Source organism: Gopherus flavomarginatus, chromosome 5 (assembly GCF_025201925.1).
Source record: "Gopherus flavomarginatus isolate rGopFla2 chromosome 5, rGopFla2.mat.asm, whole genome shotgun sequence".
Taxonomy (NCBI): Eukaryota; Metazoa; Chordata; order Testudines; family Testudinidae; genus Gopherus; species Gopherus flavomarginatus.
In genome coordinates this window covers 69,674,336-69,693,375 of record NC_066621.1, presented here as the reverse complement: position 1 = coordinate 69,693,375, position 19,040 = coordinate 69,674,336, and the positions used below count along the sequence as shown (strand labels likewise).

Below are 19,040 nucleotides of genomic sequence, written 5' to 3'. Positions count from 1 at the left end.
TTGACACCATTACTCCTTGTTCCGTCATCCGCTACCACTGAGAACAGTCTAGATCCATCCTCTTTGGAACCCCCTTTCAGGTAGTTGAAAGCAGCTATCAAATCCCCTCCTCATTCTTCACTTCTGCAGACTAAACAATCCATGTCCTTCTATTGCAATACTTCAACTGCTTTAGATTGCTAGGTAGCATGATTATAATGTGAAAAGTGTCACAACAGAATTTACTTCTATCATTTTAAGCATACCATTTTAGTTCCACATGACAGCTATTTTATAAAATTAATGCTACAGAAGCATCAAGTATTAATTTCCAATTTTTTAAAATGATACATTCAACAAACAATAAGAAAGTTATCAGCCATTGACGCTACCTTAATTGGACAGTAATCTTTAAAAAAGTTTCAGATTTCCATTTTCTTAATAGACTGTAAGCAAAAGGACAATGTTGTAAAAAAGAAAAAAATTTCCTGCCTGGTGTTTTATGACGTGAAAAAGTCAGCAATTTCCTTTATGGCTGCAGACATTGTTTTTCTATACTATTTCAGTTTTACATCTAGCTGACCATAATTACGTGTAGATAGCTAGAGTGACATATTTGGAACTTTCATTAATGGATAATGAATGATAATTAGAATCTTCTTAGTTCAATCAAACAAATGTAATAACTTTATAAACATATACCGAAAAGGAAGTTATATTTCCCTAATATATCTTAATATATGACCCATAAGTGCTGGCACAGCATGATTACAATATTTAGTCATAATAGTATTTCATTTCTGCAGGAAGACATTTATAATACCCCGCCCCTCCAAAAGGCTCATTCTTTGAAAGCTATCCATATTTAGACGCTAGCGCAGTAAATTACATCTACTAACAAGCTGACCTAAAACACACCCTTCCTGTTGGCCTCCCCAGACTCATAATACTTTATTAAAACATACTGTATACATAATTCAATTTAATGTGAATGAATCACTTTATTACCACCAATTAACTTCTCCAAAAACAAAGCATTTAAAAACAAAACTTCAGAAACATTCAAAAGCAAATACATATTTATGAAATACTGTAGATTTTAAAATTAATTCTCTCAACTTATAAATGAAATTAAAAATAAAAATCAAGTGCCAAAAAATGAACAGTTATGTTTTACTGTTGACAAGTAAAGTCCATGCAATTATGTTGCATATGAAATATGGATTTTAAAATAAGGAATAATGACCACTGTGTAACAGGTGGTCACTGTTGTTCAGTCTTGATGCAAAAGCCTATTTCCTTTCCAACATCTTGAACATATTATGAACTAAAATAAAATAAAATAATCAATGTACCAAATACACCTGTATAAATCTTCCTTTATATTTGTTTACTAAAGATCTTAGTCAGGTCAGGTATTGCTAAATGATTGCCAAGCATTCTTTTGAAATGACTTTTGGGAAAAAATAAATTAGTTCTGAGAAAACTTATTTTTGGGGGTCTTTAAAGAATAAGAAAACACTGCATCCTTTCCATTTCTGTCTCACCATTTTGTTCCCTCTTTAGTATAGAGAGAATTATATTTTTCTTTGCTAATATTGTTCTCTAACCTACTTTTTGTTTCTTAGAAGCTTTGGTATCTACATTTTGTGACAAAAAGATTGTCTCCTCAAGCCTCAGCTTGGAACAAAATTGGTGACAAAGTTAAATCTGTAGAAGCTTTTGAAAGCACAGCTATTCCTAAAAAATTTTACCTTTCTGAATAGGTCTTTTAAACACAAATGCAGTACAGGCCAATAAGAGGAAGAGCCATCTTCATGAATTTTAGAACTATGCAGTGAAAGCGCAGGACAGACAAGCTACATTTCAGCCAGGAGAGTAATAAAAGACACTGATGGGTGGTGCTCACTGGCAGTGTAGCCTAATGGTTAGGGCACAAGATCTCTACTCACCTCACCTTCAATTTCTCTCATTGCCCTTATCATGTCCTGTGGCAGATTGCCTTTTGCTGGGTGTCACCCTGATCCTCTGGTCAGGTCTCCAATGAGATGCATCACTCTCCAGGGTTACAGAGTCCCAAGGAAGATATTGGGTCTCACAGCCTCCCAAAGGAAAGGGGGGTGGGAGAGGACCTTTAGTTTGTTTAGTGACCCCTGAGGATACTTAGTTCCAGCCAATGCAGCTTGCAAAGCCTTTACCTTCTCTGGGTTTCCCCAAAAGAGAGTCTGGAAGAGAGGGTTTTCATGTCCTCTGTAACAAGGTGGGTAGGGAGCCCACTAGTTGGTAGGGCTCTGGGCCCAGGCCATCTGAGAAGCAACAATGCCCAACACCCAGGAGCACCTTAGGGCTGCCTCCTGGGCCACTTCCTACCACTTGTTACCCCATCAAAGTCTTAGTTTGACACAACAACGAAGAAAAGGTGAAGAGCTCAACCTTCAGCCCCTCTGGGCTCAGCAGGCTGGCTTTCTTCCAGAGAAAGGTTTCTGTAGCATTCTCATAGACTCATAGACTCTAGGACTGGAAGGGACCTCGAGAGGTCATCGAGTCCAGTCCCCTGCCCTCATGGCAGGACCAAATACTGTCTAGACCATCCCTAATAGACATTTATCTAACCTACTCTTAAATATCTCCAGAGACGGAGATTCCACAACTTCCCTAGGCAATCTATTCCAGTGTTTAACTACCCTGACAGTTAGGAACTTTTTCCTAATGTCCAACCTAAATCTCCCTTGCTGCAGTTTAAGCCCATTGCTTCTTGTTCTATCATTGGAGGCTAAGGTGAACAAGTTTTCTCCCTCCTCCTGATGACACCCTTTTAGATACCTGAAAACTGCTATCATGTCCCCTCTCAGTCTTCTCTTTTCCAAACTAAACAAACCCAATTCCTTCAGCCTTCCTTCATAGGTCATGTTCTCAAGACCTTTAATCATTCTTGTTGCTCTTCTCTGGACCCTCTCCAATTTCTCCACATCTTTCTTGAAATGCGGTGCCCAGAACTGGACACAATACTCCAGTTGAGGCCTAACCAGCGCAGAGTAAAGCGGAAGAATGACTTCTCGTGTCTTGTTTACAACACACCTGTTAATGCATCCCAGAATCACGTTTGCTTTTTTTGCAACAGTATCACACTGTTGACTCATATTAAGCTTGTGGTCTACTATGACCCCTAGATCTCTTTCTGCCATACTCCTTCCTAGACAGTCTCTTCCCATTCTGTATGTGTGAAACTGATTGTTCCTTCCGAAGTGGAGCACTTTGCATTTATGTTTATTGAACTTCATCCTGTTTACCTCAGACCATTTCTCCAATTTGTCCAGATCATTTTGAATTTTGACCCTGTCCTCCAAAGCAGTTGCAATCCCTCCCAGTTTGGTATCGTCCGCAAACTTAATAAGCGTACTTTCTATGCCAACATCTAAATCGTTGATGAAGATATTGAACAGAACCGGTCCCAAAACAGACCCCTACAGAACCCCACTTGTTATACCTTTCCAGCAGGATTGAGAGCCATTAACAACTACTCTCTGAGTATGGTTATCCAGCCAGTTATGCACCCACCTTATAGTAGCCCCATCTAAATTGTACTTTCCTAGTTTATCTATAAGAATATCATGCGAGACTGTATCAAATGCCTTACTAAAGTCTAGGTATATCACATCCACCGCTTCTCCCTTATCCACAAGGCTCGTTATCCTATCAAAGAATGCTATCAGATTAGTTTGACACGATTTGTTCTTTACAAATCCATGCTGGCTACTCCCTATCACCTTACCACCTTCCAAGTGTTTGCAGATGATTTCTTTGATTACCTGCTCCATTATCTTCACTGGCACAGAAGTTAAACTAACTGGTCTGTAGTTTCCTGGGTTGTTTTTATTTCCCTTTATATAGATGGGCACTATATTTGCCCCCTTCCAGTCTTCTGGAATCTCCCTCGTCTCCCATGATTTCCCAAAGATAATAGCTAGAGGCTCAGATACCTCTTCTATTAACTCCTTGAGTATTCTAGGATGCATTTCATCAGGCCCTGGTGACTTGTAGGCATCTAACTTTTCTAAGTGATTTTTTACTTGCTCTTTTTTTATTTTCTCTGCTAAACCTACCCTCTTCCCGTAAGCATTCACTATACTAGACATTCCTTCAGACTTCTCAGTGAAGACTGAAACAAAGAAGTCATTAAGCATCTCTGCCATTTCCAAGTCTCCCGTTACTGTTTCCCCCTCCTCACTGAGCAGTGGGCCTACCCTGTCCTTGGTCTTCCTCTGGCTTCTAATGCTCTTTTTCAGGAGCTTTCAGGGTAAGTCTCTCTCCTTGCCCTGTCCGGCCCCTTCTGTGCTGTCAGTCTCCCTTTTAAACTCCACCTCCAGCTGGAGCATGCACTGCAGGAGGGGATGGACAAGGCTGCCTGGGCCTCAAGTTGCTCCTTAACCCCTTCAATTCTGGTGTAGGGTTTATACATTCCGCCACAAAAAGTAACTCATTTCCTTCCAAACACTGCATTTTTCCATATGCATCAGGAAATGCCTAAGGTATTTGGAATATTTATTAAATTTACAAAGGAAAATGGGCAATATAGGCCCAATAGTTTCAAATATGGGGACATTTTAAGCAATGTATCATTATTGTACCGGGGTAATAGTGGTACCATTAAAAAAGAAAACTATTCAAGAGAAGGCTTCTCTTTTGAAGGTCGCTCTCAACTTAAGTTATATGCTCTCACCATTCCTCTTAGTACCATCTCAAGTAAAAATATCAAAAATCTGATGTCACTTTTTGTGCTCTGTGTACTTTTTGGATTTCTTTCAGCATAGACAATTGTCATGGTATAATTCCCCACTCCGAACCTTAGCGTCCAAAAGATGGGGTACCAGCATGAATCCCTCTAAGCTCAATTACCAGCTTAGTATTTGTAGCGCTGCCACCAACCAGGAATTCCAGTGCCTGGTACACTCTGGTCCCCCAAAAACCTTGCCCAGGGAACCCCAAGACCCAGACCCTCTGGATCTTAACACAAGGAAAGTAAACCCTTTCCCTCACCGTTGCCTCTACCAGGCTTCCCCTCCCTGGGTTACCCTGGAAGATCACTGTAATTCAAACTCCTTGAACCTTAAAACAGAGAGGAAAATCCACCTTCTCCCCTCCTTCTCTCTCCCTCTCCCAGACTCTCCCTGAGAGAGAAAGTAATCCTAACACAGAGAGAAAATAACTTCTTTCTCCCCCTTCCCTCCTTTCTCTCCACCAATTCCCTGGTGAATCCAGACCCAGTCCCCTGGGGTCTCACCAGAATAAAAAAACAATCAGGTACTTAAACAAGAAAAGCTTTTAATTAAAGAGGGAAAAACAGTAAAAATTATCTTTGTAAATTTAAGATGGAATATGTTACAGGGTCTTTCAGCTATAGACACTGGGAATATCCTCCCAGCCTAAGTATACAAGTACAAATAAAAATCCTTTCAGCAAAATACAAATGTGAACTCCTTCCAGCCAAATACACATTTGCAAACAAAGAAAACAGACATAAGCCTAACTTGCTTTATCTACCTAGTACTCACTATTCTGGACATATAAGAGACTGTATCAGAGAGATTGGAGAGAAACCTGGTTGCACGTCTGGTTCCTCTGAGCCCCCAGAGTGAACAACAACCAAAAACTAACAGCACACAGAAAAACTTCCCTCCCTCAAGATTTGAAAGTATCCTGTCCCCTGATTGGTCCTCTGGTCAGGTGACAGCCAGGCTCACTGAACTTGTTAACCCTTTACAGTCAAAAGAGACATGAAGTACTCCTGTTCTATTAACCCTTAACTATCTGTTTATGACACAATGAAAATCAATTAAGTTTGATAAGTATTTATTTATAATTAATTTAACTTTCAGGTTCTTAATACAGCAATGATTGGCAGTTTTATGTCATAATTTGTGGCTTGACTAATTTTTTAAGCTTTTGTAGAACAGTGCCTAACTGCTAAGCTTTAGATAGTATATAAATAATCAGAAGAAAGAGCCCATTAAAAAGTGTGGATCATCTTGCTATGAAGAAAAATCATTTCAGGATAGGCTGCCAACAACTTAGCTGCTCAGGGGAGAGAATACAGTTCTTGGTGAAGAATAAAAATCTCCAGTACTCTGGAAAGGAAACTGGGGACATCCCCTACAAGCTTTACATCATAGTTACATAACTAATCAACCCTCAAGAGGAAATGAAAAGAGTGCATGCTAAATGAACTATGTGAAAAACATGTGTTGCTGGAACTGATTGCCTTTCAGGGCAATGCTACAAAACTCTTCCATTAAGGAGGCAGTTTCTTCCATGATTTGCATGGAGTCTACAGAAAAGCTCTGAACAAGATCTACCTGGGAGTTTCCAGGTCAAGTACCATGTCTGCATGAAAAAAGTTAATATTGGTGTAAAAAAGCATCACCTCAACTGAAACAAGTGGTTTGCATTCACGTAGGTAAACCTGTAATCCAACAACAGAAGTGGGCTATGTTCACCAAGGAACACTTGAAGCCTTTGAACAGTAGACAAATTGAGAATGGGGAATCATCCTCAACTAATCCAAACACAATCCCTTTGAACAGTGTGAAAACCTGAAGTCTATCCTTATGATTTTGGTTCAAAAGCACGAATGGGTTTGAATTAAATAAGAGCAGGATCAAACTCTAAATGTATATTTAACGCCAACAGCCCCGGTCCTGGTGGGCGGGATTGAATCTGGGACCTCTGAAGCTAAATGAATGAGCATATACTACATGAGCTAACAGCCACATAGCTCTTAGTTAAGGCTGTGGCGGACTCATTAATCTCTAAGTGGTCTTGGTGCCACCAAAGGGGGACAGAGCACCACACCCAGGAAGTGTGTTGGTTACACACAGGATTTGTAGAGAGGTGGATGAAACAGAAGTAGATATGTTTTGTTCCACATGGGAAAAGTGTTTAGCTTGACTTGGCAGAGTGGCAGGGAATAGAAGTTACAAAAAATGATAGCCGAAATCTAACAAAACTCATCACTTGTCATTAATACTCTGAACACTGCATATCCATACATCACCAGCATAAAAAAAGCAACTTTTCCAGATATATACATGTAAGGCTTGTAACAGCTGTATCTACCTCTTATTTAAAAAAAAAAAAAAAAATGGTTTCACGGACCATTTACATGAAACACTTGCAAAGCTAATTTTAATTACATTGTTATTTAAACTAAAAACAAGAAAAGGTAGGCAAATCCACTCATTTATATGTAGAGTGAAACATCATATTTCAGTTTGTAATGAGAAGAGAGCTAGTTTTCATAACCAGAAATTCCAGCCCTCACCTTGAAAATGCAGTGGTTCAGAAGAGTGCGCTCAGATGATAGTTATGAAAAGTTTAAATAAGATTATCCCACCAAAACAGATTTAGTAGGACTATAAGTAGAACAAAACCCCCACACAAAAGAACAAAACTGGTTATTGTTAAGGCTATGAGTCTATCACGGCGGTCATGGATTCCGTGACTTTCTGTGACCTCCATGACTTTTGCATCGGCCAGCAGCAGCAGTTTGGGTGTGTGGGAGGGGGCTCAGGGCTAGGGATAGGGAATTGGAGAGTGTGGGGGGCTCCCCAGATCCCAGTGGCATGGCCCTTCTGCAGTTCCTAGGCGGCGGAGGAGGCCCACACTGCATGCTGCTCGCAGGCCCCCCAGCTCCCACTGGATACGGCTCCTGGCCAATGGGAGCTACAGCAGCCAGCGCTAGTGGCGGGAGCAGCCGAGCCCCTGCCTTCGCCATCTAGGAACTGTAGAGAAGCGGAGCTGAATAGGAAGCCCTGACAATCTCCTCCCCAAGCACCAGCGGGGCTCCTGGGTCATGCACCGTGGTCTGAAGCCCTCTCTCCCAGTACCAGCAGGGGTCCCGGGCCACATCCCCAAGCACTTGCAGCCACCTGCCCAAGTTTTAGTCAGGGCAGGCATTTTTAGTAAAAGTCATCAACAGGTCACAGGCCCATGAATTTTTGTTTACAGCCAGTGATCTGTCCATGACTTTTATTAAAAATACCTGTGACTAAAATGTAGCCTTAGCTATTGTCACATTTGACTATTCCATAAAAGCCAAGGGTTTTTTCATGACTCTTGACTGTTTAGAGATATCTTTCATAAATTTAAATGGACAATCACTAAGGTTAGAGGACACTCAAACAGCTGAGAGAAAAAGACAGTTGATACAAGTGGAGAGGAGGTACCCACAGAGTTAAAGATGAGTATGTAAATATGGTAGGCTTTAGGATCTGCTTTTCATAGATTATAAAGTTAATGTTGCATCATTCAAACTGCTTGATCAGCAATTAAGTTTTCATGTCTGATTCCTCTCTGCTCTATCTTATTTGTTGGAAGTTCATTATTTGTTTTATAAGTAAAAGAAAGAAGAAATATACGCAATTAATATAACGCCCCCCCCCCAAAACCCTAAGTGACCTGCCAAGAAATTGCCGACGTTCCACCAACTTCAGCAATACCTGCAAAATGCCTGATTCATGTTAACAAATGACCAGACTAAGAGGAGCATTTGGCAAGTTAATTCAATATTCTCCTCTAGGCTTCCCAAAATGCCCAAAACCTACTGGATTACTGGTTTACATTCAGAGTTCACTGTGTAGATTATACCACAATTATGGAAATTCAGTCAGATTAAAGGAAGATTAAACTGAACAATCCAAGGGTGCCACTACATCTACTTAAATCCAGGCAAAAACTGAAACCAGATGCTTAGACATAATGAACGGTCCATCTTCTAGCAGACATGGCATTTTGAGGCAGGTTTGAGGACGGGGGAATTGTCTTTCCTCCATATACATTTTCTCTGTATCCACAACAGTAGCTGATTCATGACCACCATTTTGCACCAAAAGTTTGGATTGTGTTTGCAAGATTTTTTTGGGATAGATGGCAATTTAACAGACACAGTTCACAGAAAAAATGCAGGCACTGCCAATCTATATTGCCAAATATGAATGTAAATAATCTATCCATATCAATCATGGCTTTTTGAGAAAACATTGCATATTATTCTCATTAGAAAATTTAAATTATATACTTACGGCAAGGTGTATTTGGATTGCTTGCAAGTTGTGGAAATGCCAGGATAACAGACATCTCTGGTTGATCATTTTGTTTAGGTTCCTCTTCAACAGGTTGGTCAGCCCAAATTACCGTTTTTGGTCTCTGAATCAGCTGTTCAACCTCCTTGAAGTTTGCTTCAATAACAGCATTTGCCAAACCTGCTTCTTTTAAGGTGAAGTACTGTTTTCTTAGAACTGGAAGCAAAGCATTTAGAACTCTACAAACAAACAAAAAACCCCAGACAAAGATAATTTTAAATGAAAGTTTTAGTCTAGTCAACAGTAACCTAGCCATGAACTACGACTGTTAGAACATAAAAACTACTATTAGCTGAACCCCTGCAAGTTTCTCTTCTTCCTCTGCAGATGGTGGCCCGGGTCACTTGCAGGTTTAAACTAGAGAGTGGGTGGGCAAGATTCTGTGGCCTGCAATATGCAGCAGGTAAGACTAGTTCATCACATTGGTTCCTTCAGGCCTTGAAGCCTATTGTTGATTTAGCAGCCTTATTGTTTTATTCAATTTGAAAGAAGCGTAATCAACTTCTGAGAAGTACTAAAACCCCATGCAGAAATCACTGCTAATTTTGTTGGTGGTCTCTTCCCTGAACTATTAAATATGATGTATATGAAAATTCTTTATCATTGAAGTAAGTAATATTTTCATAACACTGTGCAATACACCAAAACATGAAAAATAGCACAGAAGTATGGTTAATATATTTTGATAATATTAAAGATATTATTAGAGAGGTAATATTTATTTTTCAATTATATAGCTCATCAGATAACCAACACAGACTTTTTTTCAATTCAATTATTTTTCAAATCAGGCACCAAAGTGGTGGTGGTCACTTTTTATACAGCATTCAAAATGTGGGCCAGAGTTTCAGTTTCAGGTTTGCAAGTTTGTGTGGCTTATTCAGCACTTGTGTTGTTTGCAGTAATGGCATTTAACATGGATACTTGATTTTAAAAAATGTGCTCAAAGCATCTAACTTTCTTGAATCCCATTAGCTGTATAACAGCTTCTGTGTAACAAAATTAGACTTCGCTTATTATTAAAAGCCACTTAAGTCTAAGGGTATGTCAACATAGCAAAAGCTGTGCACAGGCTAGCCTATCTTAACTAGCTTGAATCCAGCTAGCGTGGTTAACATTAATAATGGAGACAGCACAGCATAGGCAGCACGAGCCCATCACAAATCCTGGTTACATATTCTACTCGATAGCCTGTGCTATACTGTCTCCACTGCTATTGTTACCTGAGATAGCTGGAGTCAAGCTAGCTCAGGTAGGTTAGCCTGTGACACAGCAAAAACTGATCAATGTACCTTAACACTGATGTTTATAATCTCCCTGTGCTTTATTGTTTGGTACACATAGGGAAATTATATCAGCATCCTCTCTGAGGTCTATGGCTACCACTGCAGTCTGCACTTACGGTCCACTGGACAGAGGAAGAGTGGGACACAGAGCATCAAAGCTATGCAGGGTATTGTGCAGGGGATCTTCTGGAATGCATGCACTCTGCAGGGCAGCGATAGGGACTATATGAATTGTAAATGAACATAAAAATGGCCATACTAGATCAGACCAAAAGGTCCATCTAGCCCAGTATCCTGTCTTCCGATAGTGGCCAATGCCAGGTAATTCAGAGGGAGTGAACAGAATAGGATCAAACGATCCATCGTCTGTTGCCCATTCCCAGCTTCTAATAGCCATTGATGGACCAATGCATCAGTGAATGAAAATATCTTGCCCAAACACTCCATCCCTTTGTTAAAAGTTCTGTGCTACTTGGAAGTAACTTTACCTTAAACTTGGTCTTAATATGGAATACCCTTTACTCAACTCCTGTTTGCTGTTCACTCACTTTGTGTTGCCAATAAAAAGAAGCATACTACAACATACAAAATTTGACAACAAAGAAAGGGAAAAAAAATCCAACAGCTCTGGAAGTTAAAATATATCTTTTTATTACATTAGCATTTAAACAACTCTATTTTGGAAGTATACTAGTAAACATGAGACAATCTAATAATTCAGTGGTAACACAACTGAAGTGTCAGCAATATTCAGTTCTTTAAAAGCTCCATATGCTTGCAATACCAGAGAGATTTACAGATAAGAAAATGTTTTCAAAATAGCTTTGATGCAATATGATCTCTGAGAAGTTTGACAATTGCAGCTGAAAATAATCTTAATTGCTTGCAGATCAGCCTACTTGTTATTTGGAAGAGACAGGTATTAGTAATGGGCGAGTCAATCATTAGAAACATAGATAGCTGGGTATGAGATGACCAGGAGAATTGCATGGTGACTTGCCTGCCTGGTGCAAAGGTTGTGGGTCTCTCAAGACATCTAGATAGGCTTATGTGTAGTGCTGGGGAAGAGCCAGTGGTCGTGGTACATGTAGGTACCAATGACATACGGAAAGATAGGAGAGAGGTGCTGGAGGCCAAATGTAGGCTGCTAGGTAAGAGATTGAAGTACAGGACCTTCATGGTAGCATTCTCTGAAATGCTTCCAGTTCCACGTGCAGGGCCAGTTAGGCAGGCAGAACTGCAGGGTCTCAATGCGTGGATGAGACGATGGTATAGGGAGGAGGGGTTTAGATTTATTATGAAATGGAGAAACTTTTGGGAAAAGAGAAGCCTATACAGGAAGGATGGGCTCCACCTAAACCAAAATGTAACCAGATTGCTGGTGCTTAACAATTAAAAAGGTCATAGGGCAGTTTTTAAACTAAAGGCTGGGGGAAAGCTGACAGGTGCAGAGAAGCACATAGTTCGGACATCCCTTAAAGGAGGATCTATAAATGGAGATTCGTTATGTCCTAATAAGGAGGAGAGGATGGAAAATTTTCATCAGATCCTACCTGTATTTGAACAATAGTCAAAAGAAAAAAAAATGTCCCATTCAATTACATCATGTAATGGCAGACAGCTAAAAAGTGACAAGTTCTAAAGTGCTTATATAACATTGCTAGGAAGTCTAAATAATAAGATGGGTGAACTAGAGTGCCTCGTCTTAAATTAGTATATAAGAGGCATCACAGAAACTTGGTGAAATGAGGATAAATCAATGGGACACAGTAATACCAGGGTACAAAACACATTGGAAGGACAGAACAGGTCATGCTAGTGGAGGAGTGGAACTGTATGTGAAAGAAAGTGTAGAATTAAATGAAGTAAAAATCTTAAACGAACCAAACTGTACCACAGAATCTCTATGAATAGTAATTCCATGCTTGTATAATAAGACTATAGCAGTAGGGGTATATTACAGACCACATGACCAGGATGGTGACAGTGACTGTGAAATGCTCAGGGAGATTAGAGAAGTTATTAAAATAAAAAAAACCTCAAGGGATTTCAACTATCCACATATTGATTTGGTACATATCACCTCAGGAAGGGATGCAGAGATAAAGTTTCTTGACATATTAAATGACAGTTTCTTGGAGCAGCTAGTCCTGGAACCCACAAGAGGAGAGGCAATTCTTGATTTAAATGGAGGACAGGATCAGGTCCAAGAGGTGAATATAGCTGGACCGCTTGGTAATAGTGACCATAATATAATAAAATGTAACACCCCTGTGGCGGGGAAAACACCACAAAGGCCCAACATTGTAGCATTTAATTTCAGAAAGAGGAACTACACAAAAATGAGGAGGTTAGTTAAACAGAAATTAAAAAGGTACAGCACCAAAAGTAAAATCCCTGCAAGCTGCATGGAAACTCTTTAAAAACACCACAATAGAGGCTCAACTTAAATGTATACCCCAAATTAAAAAGACATAGTAAGAGAACCAAAAAAGTTAAATCCTAGTGAGGAAAATAGAAAGGAGCATGAACTCTGGCAAATGAAGTTCAAAAATATAATAAGGAAGGGCAAAAAAGAATTTGAAGAACAGCTAGCCAAAGACTTAAAAAGGTAATATCAACATTTTTTTTAAGTACATCAGAAGCAGGAAGCCTGCTAAACAACCACTGGGGTCACTGGATGATCGAGATGCTAAAGGAGCACTCAAGGACGATAAGGCCATGAAGGAGAAACTAAATGAATTCTTTGCATCGGTCTTCACAGTTGAGGATGTGAGGGAGATTCCCAAACCTAAGCCATACTTTTTAGGTGACAGATCTGAGGAACTGTTCCAAATTGAGGTGTCATTAGATGAAGTTTTGGAACAAATTGATAAACTAAACAGTAATAAGTCACCAAGACCAGATGGCATTCACCCAAGAGTTCTGAAGGAACTCAAATGTGAAATTGCAGGACTACTAACTGTCATTTGTAACCTATCATTTAAATCAGCTTCTGTACCAAAAAGACTGGAGGACAGCTAATGTGATGTCAAGTTTTGAAAGGGGCTCCAGTGGTGATCCTGGCAATTACAGGCCTGTAAGCCTGACTTCAGTACTAGGCAAACTTGTTGAAACTATAGTAAAGAGCAAAATTGTCAGACACATAGATGAACATAATTTTTTGGGGAATAGTCAACATGGCTTTTGTAAAGAGAAATCATGCCTCACCAATCTGCTAGAATGTTTTGAGGGGGTCAACAAGCATGTGAACAAGGGGGATCCAGTGGATATAGTGTATTTAGATTATCAGACAGCCTTTGACAAGGTCCCTCACCAAAGGCTCTTAAGCAAAGTAAGCTATCATGGGACAAGAGGAATGGTTCTCTCATGGACTGGTAACTGGTTTAAAGATAGGAAACAAAGGGTAGGAATAAATAATCAGTTTTCAGAATGGAGAGAGGTAAATAGTGGTGTCCCCGAGGGGTCTGTATTGGGACCAGTCCTATTCAACAGATTCATAAATGATTCGGAAAAAGGGGTAAACAGTGAGGTGGCAAAATTTGTAGATGATACAAAACTACTCAGGGTAGTTAAGTCCCAGACAGACTGCGAAGAGCTACAAAAGGATCTGTCAAAACTGGGTGACTGGGCAATGAAATGGCAGATTAAATTCAATGTTGATAAATGCAAAGTAATGCACATTGGAAAACATAATTCCAACTATAAGTATAAAACGTTGGGGTCCAAATTAGCTGTTACCACTCAAGAAAGAGATCTTGAAGTCACTGTGGATAGTTCTCTGAAAACATCCACTCAATGTGCAGCGGCAGTCAAAAAAAGTGAACAGAATGTTGGGAATCATTAAGAAAGGCATAGCTAATAAGACAGGAAATATATTGCTTCTATATAAATCTATGGTACACCCACATACTGCGTGCAGATGTGGTTGCCCCAATTCAAAAAAGATATATTGGGCTTGGAAAAGGTTCAGAAAAGGACAACAAAAATGATTAGGGGTATGGAACGGCTTGTGTATGAGGATTAATAAGACTGGGACTTCTCAGCTTGGAAAAGACGGGGGGCGAGGGGAGGGGGGTGTATGATAGAGGTCTATAAATAAGGAAGGGCTTGTAAATAAGTAAATAAGGAAGGGCTTGTCTACACTACCGTGCGGGGCTGATCTAAAATATGCAACTTGACAGCCGACGCTCTCCCGTCGACTCTGCTTGAGCTCCACTAGATGCGATAAATGGACCCCTGCTGGACTGATTGCTGCCCACCAATCTGGCCGGTAGTGCAGACAAGCCCTGAGTATTATTTACTCCTTCTCATAACACAAGAACTAAGGGTCACCAAATGAAATTAACAGGCAACAGGTTTAAAACAAACAACAAACGGAAGTATTTTTTTCACACACTGCACAGTCAACCTGTGGAATTCCTTGCCAGAGGATGTTGTGAAGGCCAAGACTATAAAAAAGGTTCAAAAAACAACTAATTTCAAAATAAAAACAAAAAATAAATTCATGGAGGCTAGGTCCATCAATGGCTATTAGCCAGGATGGACAGGGATGGTGTCCTTAGCCTCTGTTTGCCAGAAGCTGGGAATGGGCGACAGGGGATGGATCACTTGATGGATTACCTGTTCTGTTCATTGCCTCTAGGGCACCTGGCATTGGCCACTGTCAAAAGAGAGGATACTGGGATAGATGGTCCTTTGGTCTGACTCAGTCTGGCTGTTCTTATCCTGATTACCTTTCGTTAAAGGAGAAATCTTAAATTGAAGGGATACTGGGAGGTGGACGGAATTTTCAACATTCTGTTGAACATTACAAGAATATTATGTTTATGATGTTTTCCATTATATAGGAATATATATTTGTTTCAGTATTTATAACTGTTTAGATAAAGGTTTGGAAAATTATGCTGCCATTGTCACCTGAAACTCACTGAAATCTGTACATTTATTATACAAGTAACAAGCTTTGAAGAGGAACACACACGTCAAGCATGATATACAAACACACACTTACTTTTCTGTTTGCTTATGTTGCTGCTCTTGAAGTGATACTAGAGACATCATGTGTTCAATCTGCATTTTCAGATCCTTGACCTCTAGCTTTAAATGGTAGCAGTGAAGATCTTTACGAAGCACCTTGAGAAATAAGTTACATAAGAAATATTATTTCAATTTCAGTGCGATACATACAAATGCAGTCTAAAAAAGATTGAGAGATTAGCATGCAATACCTTGGAAAGTAGTTCTGCAATTCATCTACAACTATGACAATACTAAACTTTTAATTTAATAAATCTTACAGAAGGAATAAAACTTAATTTATGTTAGTTAGACATAGCAGTGAAATGCTTTTGTCCTATAGTTTTCCATTCACAAACAGATTTGTGCGCTGGATGTAAAGAGTACATATATGTACAATAGCATATACCTTGTGTATATCTGAAATTATTCTAGATTTTTTTTTTATTCATGGTGTTTAAGGCCAGAAGGGACCACCAGATCATCTATTTGGACATCCTGTAGATCACAGGCCACCACCCAGCACCTGCACACTAAACCCAAAATGAAGATTATACCAAAACAGTACAGCTCACAGGGAACTAAACTATTGTGTGTCTCAGACAGAGACTAGAAGGGACTAAGGTACATGAATGCCCAAGACCCTTGCAATGGCAGGGGATTAATTGATATACACCCAGATAATACTGGCAAGTGACTCACACTCCATGCTGCAGATGAAGGTGAACCCCCTACCCCTTCTCCGCCCAAAATGTCACTACCAATATGACCTGGGGGAAAATGTACTTCTGAACCCAAGATCAGTTAGACCCTGAGCAAGAACCAGCCAGTCAAGCACATGAGAGAGAGAATGATCAGTGACACCTCACATCACTGGCCCGCCCCATCCAGAGTCCCATCTCTAGCTATGGCCATCTCTGATGATTCAGGGAAAGGAGACCAGATAAAAATCCAAAATACATTTTGAGGTAGGTGGGAAATCCATTCCTAACCCTGGCAGAGGGCTGGATGAAGACCTGAATGTAAAATGTAAACCAGAAGGGATCCTGACCCCCAAGGCTGATGAGCCATGCCCCCCCACCGTCACAAACAACAGTCATACAATCCCATCCATAAATCTGTTCTGCTCTCTCAAAATCGATTAAGTTGTTTGCCCCCACTAATCCTTTTGGAAGGCTATCCTAGAACCACTCTCTGATAGGTAGAAACCTTCTAGTTTCCAGCCTGAATTTAATCATGGCCACTTAATACCCATTTGTTCTTGTGCCAATATTGTTCTTTAGCTTAAACAGTTCTTCACCATCCCTGGTGATTACTCCTTTGATGTATTTGGAGAGAGCAATCATATCCCCTCTCAGATGTCTTCTTATTACACTAAACAAGCCAAGCTCTTCTAGTTTCCTCTAACAAGATGGGACTTCCATCATTCCCCTGATCATTCTATCAGTTCTTCTCTGTACTCATTCCATTCTGAATTAATCTTTCTTGTACATGGGTGACCATAACTGTACACAGTATTCCAGATGAAGTCTTACCAGTGCTTTGCGCAATAGCATTAATACTTTTCCCTCTCTACTGGAAATGTCTCACCTGATAAATGCATTTCCCTTTTTTGCAACTGCACTACACCAATGGCTCATCGTCATTCTGTGATCAAACAAAACAGCCAGGTCTCACTCCTCCTTTGTCCCTTCCAACCAATGATCCCCTCCCCCCACCCATTTGTAGCAGAAAGGCTTAGTATCAGGACACTATGAAATTAGGCCCATTTAATAGAAGTCGATTTAACAGGATTCGATTTGATGCAGTCAATTTGATACAGTCGAATGTGTGTCTCCCCACTAAGCTCATTAAGTCGGCAGTGTGCGTCCACAGTACCGAGACTAGTGTTGACTTTCGGAGCGTTGCACTGTGGTAGCTATTCCACAGTTCCTGCAGCCTCTGCTGCCCATTGGAATTCTGGGTTGAACTTCCAATGGGGCAAAAACATTGTCGCGGGTCTGGGTACATGTCATCAGGTCCACTCATCCCTCCCTTCCTGAGAGCAATGGCTAAAAATAGTTTCTCGCCTTTTTTCCTGGGTTACCCATGCAGATGACATACCAAGGCAAGCATGGAGCCCACTCATCTCACTGTCACCGTATGTCTCCTGGGTGATGCTGACAGACCTGGTACTGCAGTGCTACACAGAAGCATCCCCTTGCTGATGGCAGACAGTGCAATATGACTGCTAAGCGTCGTTGTCGTTCCGTGGTGTCATAAACAGATAGCTAAGGGTTAATGTCTCTTTCACCTGAAGCACCTGACCAGAGGACCAATCAGGAAACCGGATTTTTTCAACTTTGGGTGGAGGGAATTTTGTGTCTGAGGTCTTTGTTTTCTGTCTGCCTGCTTTCTCTGAGCTTTGGAGAAGTAGTTTCTACTTTCTAGTCTTCTGTTTCTAAGTGTAAGGACAAAGAGATCAGATAGTAAGTTATATGGTTTCTTTTCTTTGGTATTTGCATGAATATAAGTGCTGGAATGCTTTGATTTGTATTCTTTTTGAATAAGGCTGTTTATTCAATATTGTTTTAAGCAATGGACCCTGTATTTTATCACCTTAATACAGAGAGACCATTTGTATGTATTTTTCCTTTTTTTTATATATAAAAAAGAAAGGAAAAATACAACCTTAGTCCCAGATTTGGACCTTAGCGTCCAAAATATGGGGGTTAGCATGAAAACCTTCAAGCTTAGTTACCAGCTTGGACCTGGTACCTGCTGCCACCACCCAAAAAATTAGAGTGTTTTGGGGCACTCTGGTCCCCCTGAAAAACCTTCCCTGGGGACCCCAAGACCCAAATCCCTTGAGTCTCACAACCAAGGGAAATAATCCTTTTTCCCTTCCCCCCTCCAGGTGCTCCTGGAGAGATACACAGACACAAGATCTGTGAATCCAAACAGAGTGACTCCCCCTCTCCGTTCCCAGTCCTGGAAACCAAAAGCACTTTCCTATTCCCCCAGAGGGAATGCAAAATCAGGCTAGCAAATCCAACACACAGATCTCCCCGATTTCTTCCTCCCACCAATTCCCTGGTGAGTACAGACTCAATTTCCCTGAAATTTCCCAGTAAAGAAAACTTCAACAGGTCTTAAAAGAAAGCTTTATATAAAAAAGAAAGGAAAAATACATACAAATGGTCTCTCTGTATTAAGGTGATAAAATACAGGGTCCATTGCTTAAAACAATATTGAATAAACAGCCTTATTCAAAAAGAATACAAATCAAAGCATTCCAGCACTTATATTCATGCAAATACCAAAGAAAAGAAACCATATAACTTACTATCTGATCTCTTTGTCCTTACACTTAGAAACAGAAGACTAGAAAGTAGAAACTACTTCTCCAAAGCTCAGAGAAAGCAGGCAGACAGAAAACAAAGACCTCAGACACAAAATTCCCTCCACCCAAAGTTGAAAAAATCCGGTTTCCTGATTGGTCCTCTGGTCAGGTGCATCAGGTGAAAGAGACATTAACCCTTAGCTATCTGTTTATGACACATGGGTGCTCCTGGCAGACCTTGGTTAGGTTGCTCGGGGGGGGCGCCTGGGCAGACAGGCGTGCTCCTGGCCGGCCTCA

At 40.3% G+C, this 19,040-nt stretch overlaps 1 protein-coding gene across 1 annotated transcript in view; it reads right to left on the bottom strand.

Moving 5' to 3' along the window:
• Nucleotides 1-19,040, bottom strand: part of KIF18A (kinesin family member 18A) — a 137,476-nt gene that overhangs the window by 41,227 nt on the left and 77,209 nt on the right. Inside the window, exons 12-13 of the mRNA XM_050955287.1 lie at nucleotides 15,417-15,538; nucleotides 9,057-9,295 (exon numbers count right to left, since the gene is read on the bottom strand). Of these exons, the coding sequence (XP_050811244.1) occupies nucleotides 9,057-9,295; nucleotides 15,417-15,538 (361 nt within the window). The remainder of the gene's footprint in view (nucleotides 1-9,056; nucleotides 9,296-15,416; nucleotides 15,539-19,040) is intronic.